General features: G+C 39.6%; 1 protein-coding gene across 2 annotated transcripts in view; it reads left to right on the top strand.

Moving 5' to 3' along the window:
- The window catches only part of PRRG1 (proline rich and Gla domain 1), a 33,431-nt gene that overhangs the window by 13,304 nt on the left and 6,077 nt on the right, over window positions 1–14,050 (top strand). For both annotated transcript variants that reach the window (XM_069873310.1, XM_069873318.1), the window contains exons 2-3: window positions 3,308–3,357; window positions 7,404–7,564. In XM_069873310.1, the coding sequence (XP_069729411.1) occupies window positions 3,348–3,357; window positions 7,404–7,564 (171 nt within the window). In that variant the 5' untranslated portion in view covers window positions 3,308–3,347. The remainder of the gene's footprint in view (window positions 1–3,307; window positions 3,358–7,403; window positions 7,565–14,050) is intronic.

Here is a 14,050-nt window from a genome sequence, read left to right as displayed (position 1 = left end):
AATGTTTCTCCTTAGTAAGGTGCCACAGCCCTTTGGTGGTGAGCACAGTATTGCTGGTAAATAGCACAGGCCTTGTTGGAACTTTGCTGTCTCATGCTTTAGAACTCATTGTATTTCCCATTGAGTCACTAGAAGTGGGTGGTTGATAGTTCTTGTTTTGATTTGGTTTTTTTACCACTGTACTGACAGCCAAGTAAGCTGTCAGAAAAGATCACTTGTTGGTCAGGTATGTCAGCTTGCTATTGAACTCAGAATTTGACACTTAGCTTGGCAATAATGCTGTCCATGCTGCCCCCCATGTTGTCAGTTTTTCCACAAGCAAACATAGGTGATGTATAACCTCTTGGAGAGTGTGGAGGGAGTAATATATAGAAGATAGTTGGAAGAAGAGGGATTCCTGAAACAATAAACATTGATGTTACTACTAAGATTCTGGGGGGAAGTAGGGGGTAGGGGGGAGTTTGTTCTTGCATTTCTGTATATGCATAAAAAAACCATTGCTCTGACACCGTAGGACTATCCAACCTTCAGTAAGGTTCATGAAGACTTAAAAGCAGGAAACTAAATAAAGAGTTGTGTAGAGGAATGAGTCAGTAGCAAGTCGTTTCTGTAGTGTTGCCAGCCCTCTTCAGTTTTATTAGCTGATTTATGAAGGTAAAAAAAAGATTTATGTACTTGTCTGTGTTTGATCCTTTCTTCCAAACAACCTTTGAAATTTTTGGTCAATTTGAATAAAGACTGTCAGAGATTAGAGGACCAAAATATAGATAAGCTCCTTCCCTGTAGAGGCAGGGGCAATTAAGTAGAGGGCAAAGACCTAAGTGGTTCATCTGCAGTGGGAGAGTCCATTCTGTGAGTGTGATGTTTGTGTAGTGGCAGGGCAGCCATTGCCTGTCCCCTCAATCAGCCTCTTGCCTAGCTGGTGTTTGGGTATCATAGCAGGAAACTAGCCATGTTTTGTAGGAGCTTGGAAATGAAGAAGTTTGTGAGGAGAAGGAGAGAGAGAGAAGGCGTGATGTAATTAGTTCCAGGAAGGTCTATGTACTGATAATTGCTGTAAGAATCTAAGGTGTGTTGTTGAAGTGAATTTTCTACACCACACTTGCTGGAAAGCTGCATTTGATATTTCCTAGAGATGAACACACTGGTTCCTTTTGTAATGAAGGAAGAGTAAAAAGAACTGTAACTTGCGTTTGGCTGCCAATTCAGCAAATCTTTATCACTCACTCATAATATACTTGAATCAATTTCCACTGAAGAAAAGGTGTTTTTCCTTTTGTGTACTTTCTTTTTTCCCTCCTCCTCCATGTTTTCCCTCATTTTCTAGTCTGTGTATGTCAGTATCCTGATGTTCATTTGCAAAGATCAGGTGATATCAGTTGTAGAGGCAGTACCTCTGGTGGAAGATGTCCCCTAGAAGGGAAGAGGCAAGTTAGTCCCCTTCTTTGTGCCAAAGGTTCCAGTAGGCAGAGCCAGCTAGTAGTGACTCAGTGAGCATGGATGTGGATGGGTGTGTTTTGGTTTTGTGTTGGTTTGGGTTTTTTTTAATGTTGTTGAAATCCGCACCCAAGTTATTTGTTAAAAGAATGAAATTAAAGACTAAATGAAAATTAATGCTGAAAAACATCACCAGTTGAGAGACGTAGCCTGGTAAAGTGCATTTCATGCACTTTATTACATTACTGCCATGTAACAGAGCAAGTGAGTGCTCATGGGTCTTGCTCTCTTATTGTTGTGAATCTTCTTTCAGGAGCTGTTGCAAAAGCAGCCACCTGAACTGGAGGGTAATAAATGGCAAAAGAAACTCATGATGTAACAAATTAAAAGAATAGTCACACCAGTAGCCAATTTTTGTGTGAGCTGTTTGTTATTAAAAGCTTGGCAGTTTCTTCAGCACAGATGTTTGGGTTGTAACAATGTGACTACCCAGTAAAGGACACTAAGTTTAATTTATTCAAGGAACAAGTGGCAAAGGGAGTTTTGCGTTTCCACAGAGTAATCCACTAAGAACAATTAAGGCTATTAAAAGAGGTTATATATATTTGGACAATTTTTTTTAAGCCTTCTGCTTCTGTTGCCTTACTGTACTTGGAAGTGAAAAGCTAAACACTATGATGCTGTTCGTTTGCATTTATTTGCATTTACAGAGATTTGATGAACTTGCTTTAAAATCAGTTTACCTCGTAGTCCCAATTCTACAATCTTGTTAGCAGGCTGGGATGGCTTTACAGAGCTCTGTTCACTTAGGCAGCAAGTACAGCAGTCTGCTTTTGCATTATAAAATAGTGTTGGATGGACCATGCTGGAAATGTTAACTTTCATCTTTGTATACTAGACTAGCTATGGCCAAACTTTGTGCCTACTTATCACTTTTGTACAGAGAGGACATTAGTATAGTGTGAAATGTTGATGTGTAACCTGGCCTTTGAAGTACAATTAATGCTAACCTTTCAGAGTAGGTAATTTATTAGTAAAAAAAAAACAAACCAACTTTAACTTCATGGTGTTCTACCAGCTTGCCTAGAGAGCTGCACCTTTCTTGTACTTTACTGAGAGCTTTTATTTTCTTTACTTTTCCCATACTGGCATAAACTCCAAGCAACTGAAAACATTCTCTCAAACTACTCTTGCTGGTGGGTGTAATGAGCTTCAGGCACTTTCTTGACTGAGAGAATCTCTTGTCTGTTCTCTTTCCAAGATAAGCTATAAAGTACGTGTAAGTTCTTGTAGGGCAGGTTGGGATCCTCTCATGTATTGCAAGTTCCTTTGCCGGATCTCAAGTCTTGTTCTGCCCCTTAACTTTATGCAGGCATCTTGTTTAAATCAGTAGCAAACTCTGGGTGAATTTGCATGTGTTCATCCTGAGTTCAAAAAGTCTGATCCATAGGCTAAAGATAATGAGTTGACTTCATGATCTCTGCAGAGTGAATTGAAGTTTTATATAATGTATAAGTAATTACAGTGGAGAATGTAATTCAAGTTCAATTAGGTAAAACTGAGGTTGTAGAGTAACTAAATGATACACACCTATTTCATATTAGCATTTTTGCATATTCTAAATATAGAAAGCTTTGAAAAAGGTTAAGGTAACTACCATTTCACAGTGGTTGTATTTTTTTTCGATAGTATTTATGTACTACTGAAATTAGTCTGCATGTAGAGTGGTACAGTTCAGAAGAGGGATTAATCTTGATGACAGGGTTTCCAACACTGTTGCATTTGTAACAATATTTGGGAATGAAGAAAAACTTTTTCCAAGTTCATGGTAATTCACAGACTCAAAAGGATGTTTCCTCTTTTTTCACAGACTTGATATTTGCAAGTTCCCTGCCTTGACAGCAATCATCATGGATAATGGTAAGTTTAGCTTAGTGATAAGTTTGCATTCTTTATTGTTCCCAATGAAGTGAGCATTGACATGCTACAAAACTGTCCTCTGCTCAAAATCCCAGGCAGCTTTGGTGTTACATATGATGCAGATCTTTGCCCATGCTAAACTGAACTGGAATCGTGCTACTGCTGATAGAGACATCAGACTCATTTGTAGACCTTTGAAAACTGGCTGCAGAATGAAGACCACAGAGCTCAGTTTCCAACCTTGAGTAGTTTTAACTGTTTTTAAACTTGTCCCAGTAACTCCAGATTCTCAGAGCAGGAGTCACTTTTTAAGCTGTGTAAGTTAATGCTTGAATCATTTTTCACCCTTCTGCCCAGTGCAAATGAAACACTTTTAAGATCACCTACAGAATGATTCAAATTTATCAGGAGCTGCAACTTCAAATTTGAAATTACATGCTTATTTCTAGTATTTAGCGGTGGTTTTAATCCACTTGGCTGTTGGCAAGGAATCAGAAAAAGGAAGCCTCAATAATAGTCTCAATAGAGCTGGGTTTGGTGACAAGGGCTTTGCTTTGGCAATGCTTCAGTGTGGGAAAAGTGTTCTGAGACACTGATATTCCCTGTTCCTTCTCTCACTTGCCTGTGACAGCTTCAGCTAGCAGGCTGAGATGTATTTATCTTCTTGTGTCCTTGCCTGTCTTTTTCTGATTCTGATTATCTGTTCACTAGTATGATAGCACACCAGTTCTCCAGCAAAAATAACAGATTGATCTGACCATATTACTCTCTTCAGTTACAGTAAGTGAAACTAAGACTTGGAATTATTTTCTTTGTGGCTTACTAATGCGTAACAGCTTGCTAAAAGCCAAGTGTTACATGCAGAGCACAAGCATGTCTGAAGCAATAAACTTGTATTCAATTGCATTAAATTCTGTAATTGTTTATCTTCATCTGTATTCTACAAAAGTTGCAGGAAAGGAAGATACATTGAATTATTTATTTCTGTTTATCTTATATAATGCCAAAATAAAAATTTTTGGTTTTCCTTTATCTTTTATTTGCTAGTTAATCTCCTTAAGAAAATGAAAACGTTAGTTTTATCTTGCTTCATTACTATTTTTTTTTTTTGCCACGTGCAATTCTTCCCTGATTATCTTCAGCTCCATAGTAACAGCTGCAGTGAATTCAGCCACGCTGTAGCTTAGCTAGCTGGGCATCCAACCCAAAGTGGTTTGGTTTTTTTTTTTACACTTTCATGTGCAATTATAACTGAATGTCTACATGATGATGGTCCTGGAATACTAAGAAGCCAGAGTGGTTTCTGCAATATGGTTCCATTAACTCTTTTTATAGGATCCATCAGGCAACAACTGATTCTCATTAAATCACTGTGTTTCAGTCAGTATCTCCTGCTTTGATCGGTGTATGTTTTTTATGTTTCCTTGCTGTATTTGTATTGACTCCTCAATAGGATTTAAAGTCACTAGGAGTTTGCAGAGCTTTAGGAATGTCAAATTAAAACAAGCAAATTAATATGCTTCAGTCTTATGGCATTGCAGGGTCGAAAGCAATTCCTGTTCTGGACTGATCATAGATCATTATTTATCGGATACATTCACAATTAATATGAGGTGTGGTTTATTTTCCTCAGTGGACTGCTTTTGTCTCTGGGATATATGCATTTTCTATGCTGTATTGTGAGAAGAGACACACTTTCTGAATATGAATTGCTAAATAATAAAGGTTTTACATAGACATATATTGACTCTTCTTGAATATTGAACTATTTTGATGTTTTGCTGTTCTTCACCAATGCAGAAATGTATGCTTAGCTCATTTTGGAAAACTAAACTATTACTTAGAAGTTTATCCTAATGTGTATCAAGTGCAATATTTCATAACTTACCAGCTTTCAAACCTTTATTCTCAGTTTGCTGCTTTGGTAAATTGGACAGTGCATGCTGTGAAAGAAAGATTTGTATGTTTCCAAGACCCAGAAGCTTTAAATAGGGGTATTTGCATCCTCTCTATTTCTTTCTCTTCTGCATCCATTGCAAAGCTGTTGTAGTTTCTCGCATTGTTTTTCTCTGGGATGGATTCCAGCTATGAAATTAATTTCCCTAGGCTTTATCTGCTGAAGGAAGAGAAACTTGATTTATAGTGCATTATATGCTCTTTGGTGACTCCACACATGAGCAATTTAGAGAGCCTGGGTTGTAGCTTGTTCCACTTCAGGAATGCAAACAGAAGGAGTTGGTGAGAAGTAGATAGAGTGCTGGGAATCCATCCCCATACATGGCTGCATGCTGACTTTGTGATATGGACGTGACCTTCATCTCATCAAATTTAGGTGATCACTGAGGCATGTTGAAAGAAACCAAGTTCTCCAGGCTTAGAGAGGAGTCAGGAGAATTGTGTGAGAAGTGGAAAGAAGCCATCTTTTTTTTTTCTTTCCTTTTTGGAGAGATTTAGTTAGTGAACTTACACTGACTGACAGGAGGTGCCTATGTGGTCACCCATGGTGCTGTAGAAACCCAAAACTGTGATAGGTGCAGTTGTAGAGTGATATGCACTGAACCTCTGGCAACATTATGAGTAGTGTAATTTGTGTGGTACGTGTACATACCATTTGTATTCCACTGAAAGCAGAGGAGTGACTGGTGTTTTGGAGTTTAATCTTCAAATCTTTTTTTAATCCTTTGCAAAAGGCAGATGACTGTCTAATGCTTTATAACAAGTTATACCACAGAGACTAAACAAAATTAAAGTACATTAGCCTAATTATGGTAGTAGCCTCATTGCTGAAAAATGCTACCACATCTGTCTTACAAGAAAGCAAAAGTATAGTGACCGTCTTTGTAGACCTGCTGCCATCCTTCTTTAAAATTCAAAATTAGATTATTAAGGGGGAAAAAAACCGCTTTAATATAAAATTATAGATAAGTCATTGCTTGGACCAGTCAGTCTCTGTCCCTCAGCAGGCAGCAAGAGGTTGCCTTCATAGCATATCAAGGGTCCCAGACAAGCTGTGAATGAACCAACGCAGAAATGATTGCATAGGTCAGGAAAGCGGCATATGTGTGTCAGTATGAACGTGCCTTGAATAATTAGTCCCTCTGCTGGCGGTGAGAGCCCAAAAACACTGTTCTATTGTCATAGTGTTCTTGCTTCCTGATCTCAAATACTTAGAGAATTTCTGCATCATTCACTGCATGTGTATGTCCTGGGTAGTTCAGTCTGCTGGCTTTTGGAGTATTCCAATTGCTGTATGTTACTGTAAAAATCATTTGACCAAGGAGTTTGAGGGAAAGCTGGAACGTCAGAAGATGAGGATGCTTCTAGCATTCTTCCTTGAACAGAAAACTAAGGAAAGCAAATTAAGAGTACTTGTATCAGAATGTTGGTTGCCTTTTGGAGTTTTTATTTGATTCATCAAATAAGGTGAAGTTTTGTGTGTGAGTCAAGAAAGTAAAGAATCTTCTTCCTCCCTTTCTCCGCAAAAGGGTCACTACTTCACGGCTGACATTTCTGGAGTGAAGGGAGCAAATCTGTTTTGAAGTGCTTAAGGAAACTTATACACTTAAATTTTGATAGATGCAGCTGTTCTGGTATATATGACTGGGTAATATTCATAAATATTTATATCAAAAATTTCAGAGCATTCTGGATGTGATGCCCTCAGGCAGTTGCAAATACCTTTTGGATGTTCACAAGAAGGGTTTGTTTGTTCTTGTGTCATCTTAGTTTAAGAAACAGCTTGCGCTGAGCATGTGACTGTTTCTTCTGAGCAATCTTAGGCACCACCTTCAATCTTGTTTAAGCCTATATGCTGAATTGAGGTGCATCAAATGCATGACTTTATAGCAATAACTACTGAAATTGTAGGCCCAACTACTTACCATAGTGAATAAAACTCGGAAAGGCCTTTTATCATCTTAAATAAAGGGGAGGGCTTTGAAAAAGCTCTTTATTTCCCAAAGACGCTTTTTTTATTGAGCTGTTTCAGCATAAGGTTTGGGATAAACATTTTAGAAGTGACCTTTGTTGTCTTTCCTCCTATTCAGTGTTCTTAACAGAGGACAAAGCCAATTCTTTATTAAAAAGATATCCTAGAGCCAACACATTTTGGGAAGAATTAAAGCAAGGTAACATAGAACATGAATGCAGCGAAGAAATCTGTAGCTATGAAGAAGCAAGAGAAGCATTCGAAAATGAGGAAAAAACGGTATGTGTATTTAAAGATCGATGGGGTGTATTGATACTAAATTTTTGGGTATAATGAATGCTTGAGCGTTATTACATTGCATTAGATTTGTTTTTCTTTTTGGCCTTTTTATTTAAGCAAATGTTACTGCATAGCAGTAAGTTCTGAATCCTTCATCCCAATTAAACTGAATTTGAAGGGGGTAGAAGTCTCAAAGATAATTATGCTCTTAAGTGTTATGAACATCAGCTGGAAAGAAAAGGAATATGGACTAATACCCCTGCTTGAGAACTGGTCGGCAAAACTGTTGTCTGTTTGTCAGCACTATTTACCCAATTAGCCTGTGTCCCTGGTTCTCCTGTCATCACCCACTGAAGTCTGACCTGGATATCAACAAATGCAGTTGCCTTGCTTGGAAGAAATGATGGGATTGGGATTGGTATAGGGAATATATAGAAGCAGAGGGCTCAAGTCTTCTCTTATCTCACTTCTTATGGAATCAATTTTCTGGAATATGTTCACACAAAATGAGTGAGCAACTCAAAACTTTGAATCACAGGTGCTGGTGTAGCTGGCCAAAGTGTTCAGTGTCCAGACTATTAATAGTCTAAAAATGTGAGAAAAGTAGTGGCCTTCGTCAAGCTAAAATCTGCAAGCTCCCTAAAGAGTGTTGTTGAGCAACAGTGATCTAAAACATGGAAAGAACAATAATTTCAATGCTACTGCATGTGTTATGCAAGGGCAGTGATACATTAACTTGACGGGAATGAAGCAAAGACTGTCTGCACAGAATTGTTGCATAAGTCTGTTGGCTTCTTTAATTAAAAGAAGCATGTAGGCTAATGGCTCTGCAAGCAATAGCTACACATCATACCCAAAATATCTTAAATTGCTTCCCAACTAATAAAAACAGTACACAGGTTTTTGGTGGCATCTGACTTACTTAATGCAATACAGTAAAGATATATATAATTATATTTTTTTAATTCAAGACAGACTTGGACAAAATTAGGGCTGAATTTGAGGATAAGTCTAAAGTAAAAACAGATGTGACTCAGAAAATTTATCTTAAAAAAAAAGCTTGTTCCTTGTGTATTTTTGCATAGGGAAATTGTACTTGCCAGGCCAATGGGTTGCCGGATGAGGTGGCACAGGTAGCATTTTAGATTTCTTCCAGAATTTATATGGGTAATGCATTCCACCCTTCCCTGGCTAAGCTGTACAGCAAAAAAATAGTTGTGTCTTTATAAAGACATACTGAACGTTTTAAGTTCTTGGCATCTTTTTGGTGAAGGTCGTAGTTGGGGAGATGGATAAGGCTGGAATGAGAATTTTCTGATGAAGTAGTAGGATGTGCAGTGTCACTTCAAAGCTGCTTCTTTCTGAGGCTTTAAAGTGCTTGCACACACATTTGTCATGTCCCCAGACTTGATTCTGTGTGGCCATTCCTAATGATAACTCATTGCCTGATTAAGATTGTGTGTACAATGACACAACTTGTGTAGGATTCTAACATAGTATCACTTTTGCTTAAGTAGCTCAAGAAGTTCAAGTCACTAGAGAAAGCATAGCCTAAAAGTGTTGCCACTCACTTTAGCTTTTCTCCCCATTTAGTAACATTTTATGGTTTTGTGAATAGATTTGTCTTGTATTTGGGATGTAAAGTAGAAATAGTTACACTTCTGCTTTTGCCACAACCCTTGTATCACCGTGGAGGAGTTTCCAATAAGGTCCTGACCCACTTCTGCTATTGTATCATTTTTGCCTGGCTGCTCTTTTTTCTATTTTGGTAGCTTGCTAATGGGCCAGGCCCTGCTAATGCACGGTCACGACTGAGTCTAATTCATTTACTTAGGCTTTATTTAGTCCATTGTCCCAAGCGGTATCCATCCTTATAGCTACTTAATAAGACTTAACTTCTGTGTCCCAGGGGAAGGAACTGTATCAGTGGACTGGCATCATGATACAGGATATTGAGAGTACCCAAAATACAATAATTTCACAGCATAGATCAACTTCAAATAGGGTCTGTAGCTTGTTTATCTCACGATAACTCTGTTTTGTGTGATTTGTGGTTTTTATCTTGTCCACTTGTGGGGGTTTTATGGGCTTTTTGGGGGTGGGATGGGTTTGTTATTTTTCCCTTGTGTGCAACATCCAGATTTGTAATATTGAAATAATCTGAAGCAGTTCCCTCAAGTTATTTTTGATGCATGAGTTTTTCTTGGAAGTTGGCATTATGTATGTGAAGAGTACATGCATAGCTATCATGGAAATATTGGAAGCATTTCATAGTGTGTGGGCGAGGGGGTTTTGATAAGTTCAGAATTAATATTTAAAATGATAAAGTCAATTATAAAGATTATGTTAGTAAGGGAATAAATGGTAGGACCTGGGTAAAATCAGTGTTGACAAGTATAATGCATGCAGGGGAAAAGCAAACCTTCATTGTGTACATGGTTGGCTCTGAACTAGGCTTGGGAATGAGGTCTGAATTTGAGTCTATGAAGACTTGTATTTAATCCTTAGCAGTCTAGCAAAACCAAAAGAAAATAAAAGCTTGAGTGCTAAGAATCAGAATTAAGGAATAGGGATCAAAAAGGAGAACATAACTGAATCATTGCACACCTACATCTTGAATGTGCCATTTATGGCATTGCTCTCCCTTTTGCTTAAAAAACAAGTTAGTACCTGAGGAAGGGCCAGAGAAGTGTGACAGTTGCCCAGATATTAAAAAACTTTTGTAACAATAGATTGGAAAAGAGTTAAATCAGGGAATATGTGCTGGTGTCTGTGAGGACCATGAAGATTGAACTGATGCCAGTCACTTGCCTTCCAGTCAACATGAGTTCACGAAAGGCAGGTCTTGCCAAACTAACCTGATCGCCTTCTATGACCAAGTGACTAGACTCTTGGATGAGGGAAAGGCTGTGGATGTAGTCTTCTTGGATATTAGTAAAGCCTTCGATACAGATTTTCATAGCATTCTGCTTCGGAAACTGTCAGCCTCTGGCTGGACAGGCACACACTCTCCTGGCTGGAAAACTGGTTGGATGGCTGGGCCCAGAGAGTGGTGGGAAATGGAGTTAAATCCAGCTGGAGGCCAGTGACAAGTGGGGTTCCCCAGGGCTCAGTGCTGGGTCCAGCCCTGTTCAATGTCTTTATCAATGACCTGGATGAAGGCATCGAGTGCACCCTTAGCAAGTTTGCAGATGACACTAAGCTGGGTGGAAGTGTCGATCTGCTGGAGGGTCGGGAGGCTCTGCAAAGGGATCTGAACAGGCTGGACCGCTGGGCTGAGTCCAATGGCATGAGGTTTAACAAGGCCAAATGCCGGGTCCTGCACTTGGGGCACAACAACCCTAAGCAGTGCTGCAGACTAGGAGAAGCCTGACTGGAAAGCTGCTTGGAGGAGAGGGACCTGGGGGTGTTGGTCGACAGCTGACTGAACATGAGCCAGCAGTGTGCCCAGGTGGCCAAGAAGGCCAATGGCATCTTGGCTTGTATCAGAAACGGTGTGACCAGCAGGTCCAGGGAGGTTATTCTCCCTCTATACTCGGCACTGGTGAGGCCGCTCCTCGAATCCTGTGTTCAGTTCTGGGCCCCTCACCACAAGAAGGATGTTGAGGCTCTGGAGCAAGTCCAGAGAAGAGCAACAAAGCTGGTGAGGGGGCTGGAGAACAGGCCTTATGAGGAATGGTTGAGAGAGCTGGGGTTGTTTAGCCTGGAGAAGAGGAGGCTGAGGGGAGACCTCATTGCTCTCTACAACTACCTGAAGGGGGGTTGTGGAGAGGAGGGTGCTGCCCTCTTCTCCTAAGTGACAGGGGACAGGACAAGAGGGAATGGCCTCAAGCTCTGCCAGGGGAGGTTCAGGCTCGACATAAGGAAAAAATTCTTCACTGAAAGGGTCATTAGGCAATGGAACAGGCTGCCCAGGGAGGTGGTTGAGTCACCTTCCCTGGAGGTGTTTAAGGCAGGGGTGGATGAGGTGCTATGGGGCATGGTTTAGTGTTTGATAGGAATGGTTGGACTCGATGATCCGGTGGGTCTCTTCCAACCTGGTGATTCTATGATTCTTCCTTCTGCTGAGAGAGCTAAGAGGGCCTCAAATGAAACCAGAAGGTACAGGCTCAAAGGACATGGAAGTATCTCTTCTCACCACAAATAATATAGCTGTGCACTGACTGCCTTGCCACAGGATGTCTTGGATGCTAAAAGCTTATATATGTTCAGAGAACAATATAAATTAACAGATGATAAATCAGTCTAGGACCATTGAATAAAAAGGGTCAGCTTTGGCTAATGGAAATCCTTGAAGTACAAATATGTGGAAGCTGGAAGAGTATTGCTGCCTGCTTATTAATGAACTTTTCTTTCAGCAGTCTCAACTGGTTGTTGTTAGAGAGATGATAATGGATTACACGACACCTAAATCTGATCTAGAAAATCTGTTTTTATAGTACCTGTAGCCTGCAGGCAGCACTGTGGTCATTGGTCAGTTTTCAGAGGTTGTTGAGAGACTCAAAGATTTATTCAAAAGTTACTGTGCAAAGTATCTGGGTGTAATTGAAGCACTGATTTTATTTCTATTTTCTCTTTTGTTTTATTATATTGCATGAAAGTTTTAAAAGTTAGAAGTCACAGATCTTAATTTGTGTTTCAAATTTCTCACATATTTTAAGAATTATAGAAATTGCCAGGCTCCCCGTATAGCCCTATTCTAGCAAAATAAACAGACCACTGAAAAGCTTAGTAAGCAGCTCAAAGCTTGTCAGCCCGATATCTAAAATACTGTGATCAAATAAGACTTCTGTCATCAGTCTATGTCTAATTATGGATGCTGTATAAATACCCAGAAGAGACAAGGTGAATCTTTTCCTGCCACTTGGAATTAAGGGCGGACCAGAAGAAAACGGTGTGGCAGTACACTCACTTCCCATTATTGCTTTGTTTTTATCTTCTACCTACTGAATGCCAAGCAGTCTTCTGACTGGCATATTGTTAGTCCACCTTGAAAACAAATCAGACAATTGACCAAGAATCATTTGAGGCTGACAAGTGCTGCCAAATGTAGAAAAGGAGCTCAGCTGAAATTCTCAGCAGGCGGTGCAAGTCTCTTAACTTTCCTGTGGATCCCTGATTTGATTCAGCATTCAGATCCAGTTCACTGATGCTGACTGTTCCAAGAAGTATTAGAAATAAAAGGGAAACAAAATTCTAGCAAATTGGCCGTAACTGTCTTTGCGTAGGATGCCCTTGAGAATTCCTTTTGATTATTTCAAAATGGATTTTCTAAAGCAGTAAGGAACATCCAGAAAAGTATTTTTTGGCAGGAATATATGTTAGATCTTTACTAAGTCCTTTCTATTGTCCTTATCTGATTTTGTGCCTTCCTTAACTTATTTTTTCAGCCTTTTAAGGCATATATGCCTGATACACATGCCTGATATACTCAGCTGTACAGTGCTCAAGGGTAAACGATTACTGGAGTGTCCTTTTCACAGGTTAATAGTTTTGTCAAATAGAAAGTAAGTCCTTTTTCTTCTTGGTTTAAGAGACCAGCAACTATGGGAGGGATATTTATGCTGTGAGTTTTCCAGCTTTTAAATTGCTCTAACTTTCTACACCTACATCCTAGGTTTTCAGTATTTGTCTCCTTTTTTTTTTTTTTTTATTTCTCCTCTCCATAGGAATTTGTATGAATCCTCACGTTGTGTAAATTCATCCAAATTTCCTGTCGTTTTGTTGGGCATTATTTGACTTTGGCTAGGTGACTTGTCCTCCTCCTGTGCCATGACTTTACAGCATAGTGTAACTGTGAGATGGCTGAGCCAGAGGAGGAGCTCCTTGGCAGCTGTGCCACTAGAACCTGAAGTATTAGTTTCCTGCAGTTTCCATCAGTTCTGTCAGTCTGGAACTAAGAGCCTGTGTGCTTTCCTTGGAAATTTGGCTGGAAAAAATACAAGCCAAAAATCTCGGGTTTAGTACACTAGCATGTTTTTGGTTGGTGGTTGGTTTGTTGTTCGTTTGTTTAGTTTTTATAGGAGTGGATTTTGGGTTTTGTGGGGTTTTTTTCCCTGAAGAGGAAAAATTAAAGAAATTTTTTTTTTAGTATTTTTAACCTGTGAAGCACTAATTTTTGACAGGGCAGGGGAGTGGTGCCTAAACTGTCTTGGAATTTCCTTTGCCTCACATGCAAATGAAAGTGGACAGTAAACTACTTTCATCCTTTAGGCAGCTTACACCTTAAGCTCTTTATACACCACTGGTCACACCATCAACTTGAGCAGCCCCCGCAGCCGCACACCCTATTCTGAACTAATTGCCTGCCATTCTGGGAAAACAGCTTTTCTGCTGCTTTGTCATGTTTCAGAGTAACTAGGAGGGATGCTGCTATTTCAGCCTTCTGAAGAAGTTACAGAGACGTTTTCTCCAGCAGATAGAGTTGAGTTAGAAGTAGTATGGAATCGTTACTAACATATCAGTCACAACTTACTGCCTCTGTAT

The sequence above is a fragment of the Phaenicophaeus curvirostris genome, chromosome 1, assembly GCF_032191515.1.
Source record: "Phaenicophaeus curvirostris isolate KB17595 chromosome 1, BPBGC_Pcur_1.0, whole genome shotgun sequence".
Lineage (NCBI taxonomy): Eukaryota > Metazoa > Chordata > Aves > Cuculiformes > Cuculidae > Phaenicophaeus > Phaenicophaeus curvirostris.
This window is presented reverse-complemented; position numbering and strand designations above follow the sequence as displayed.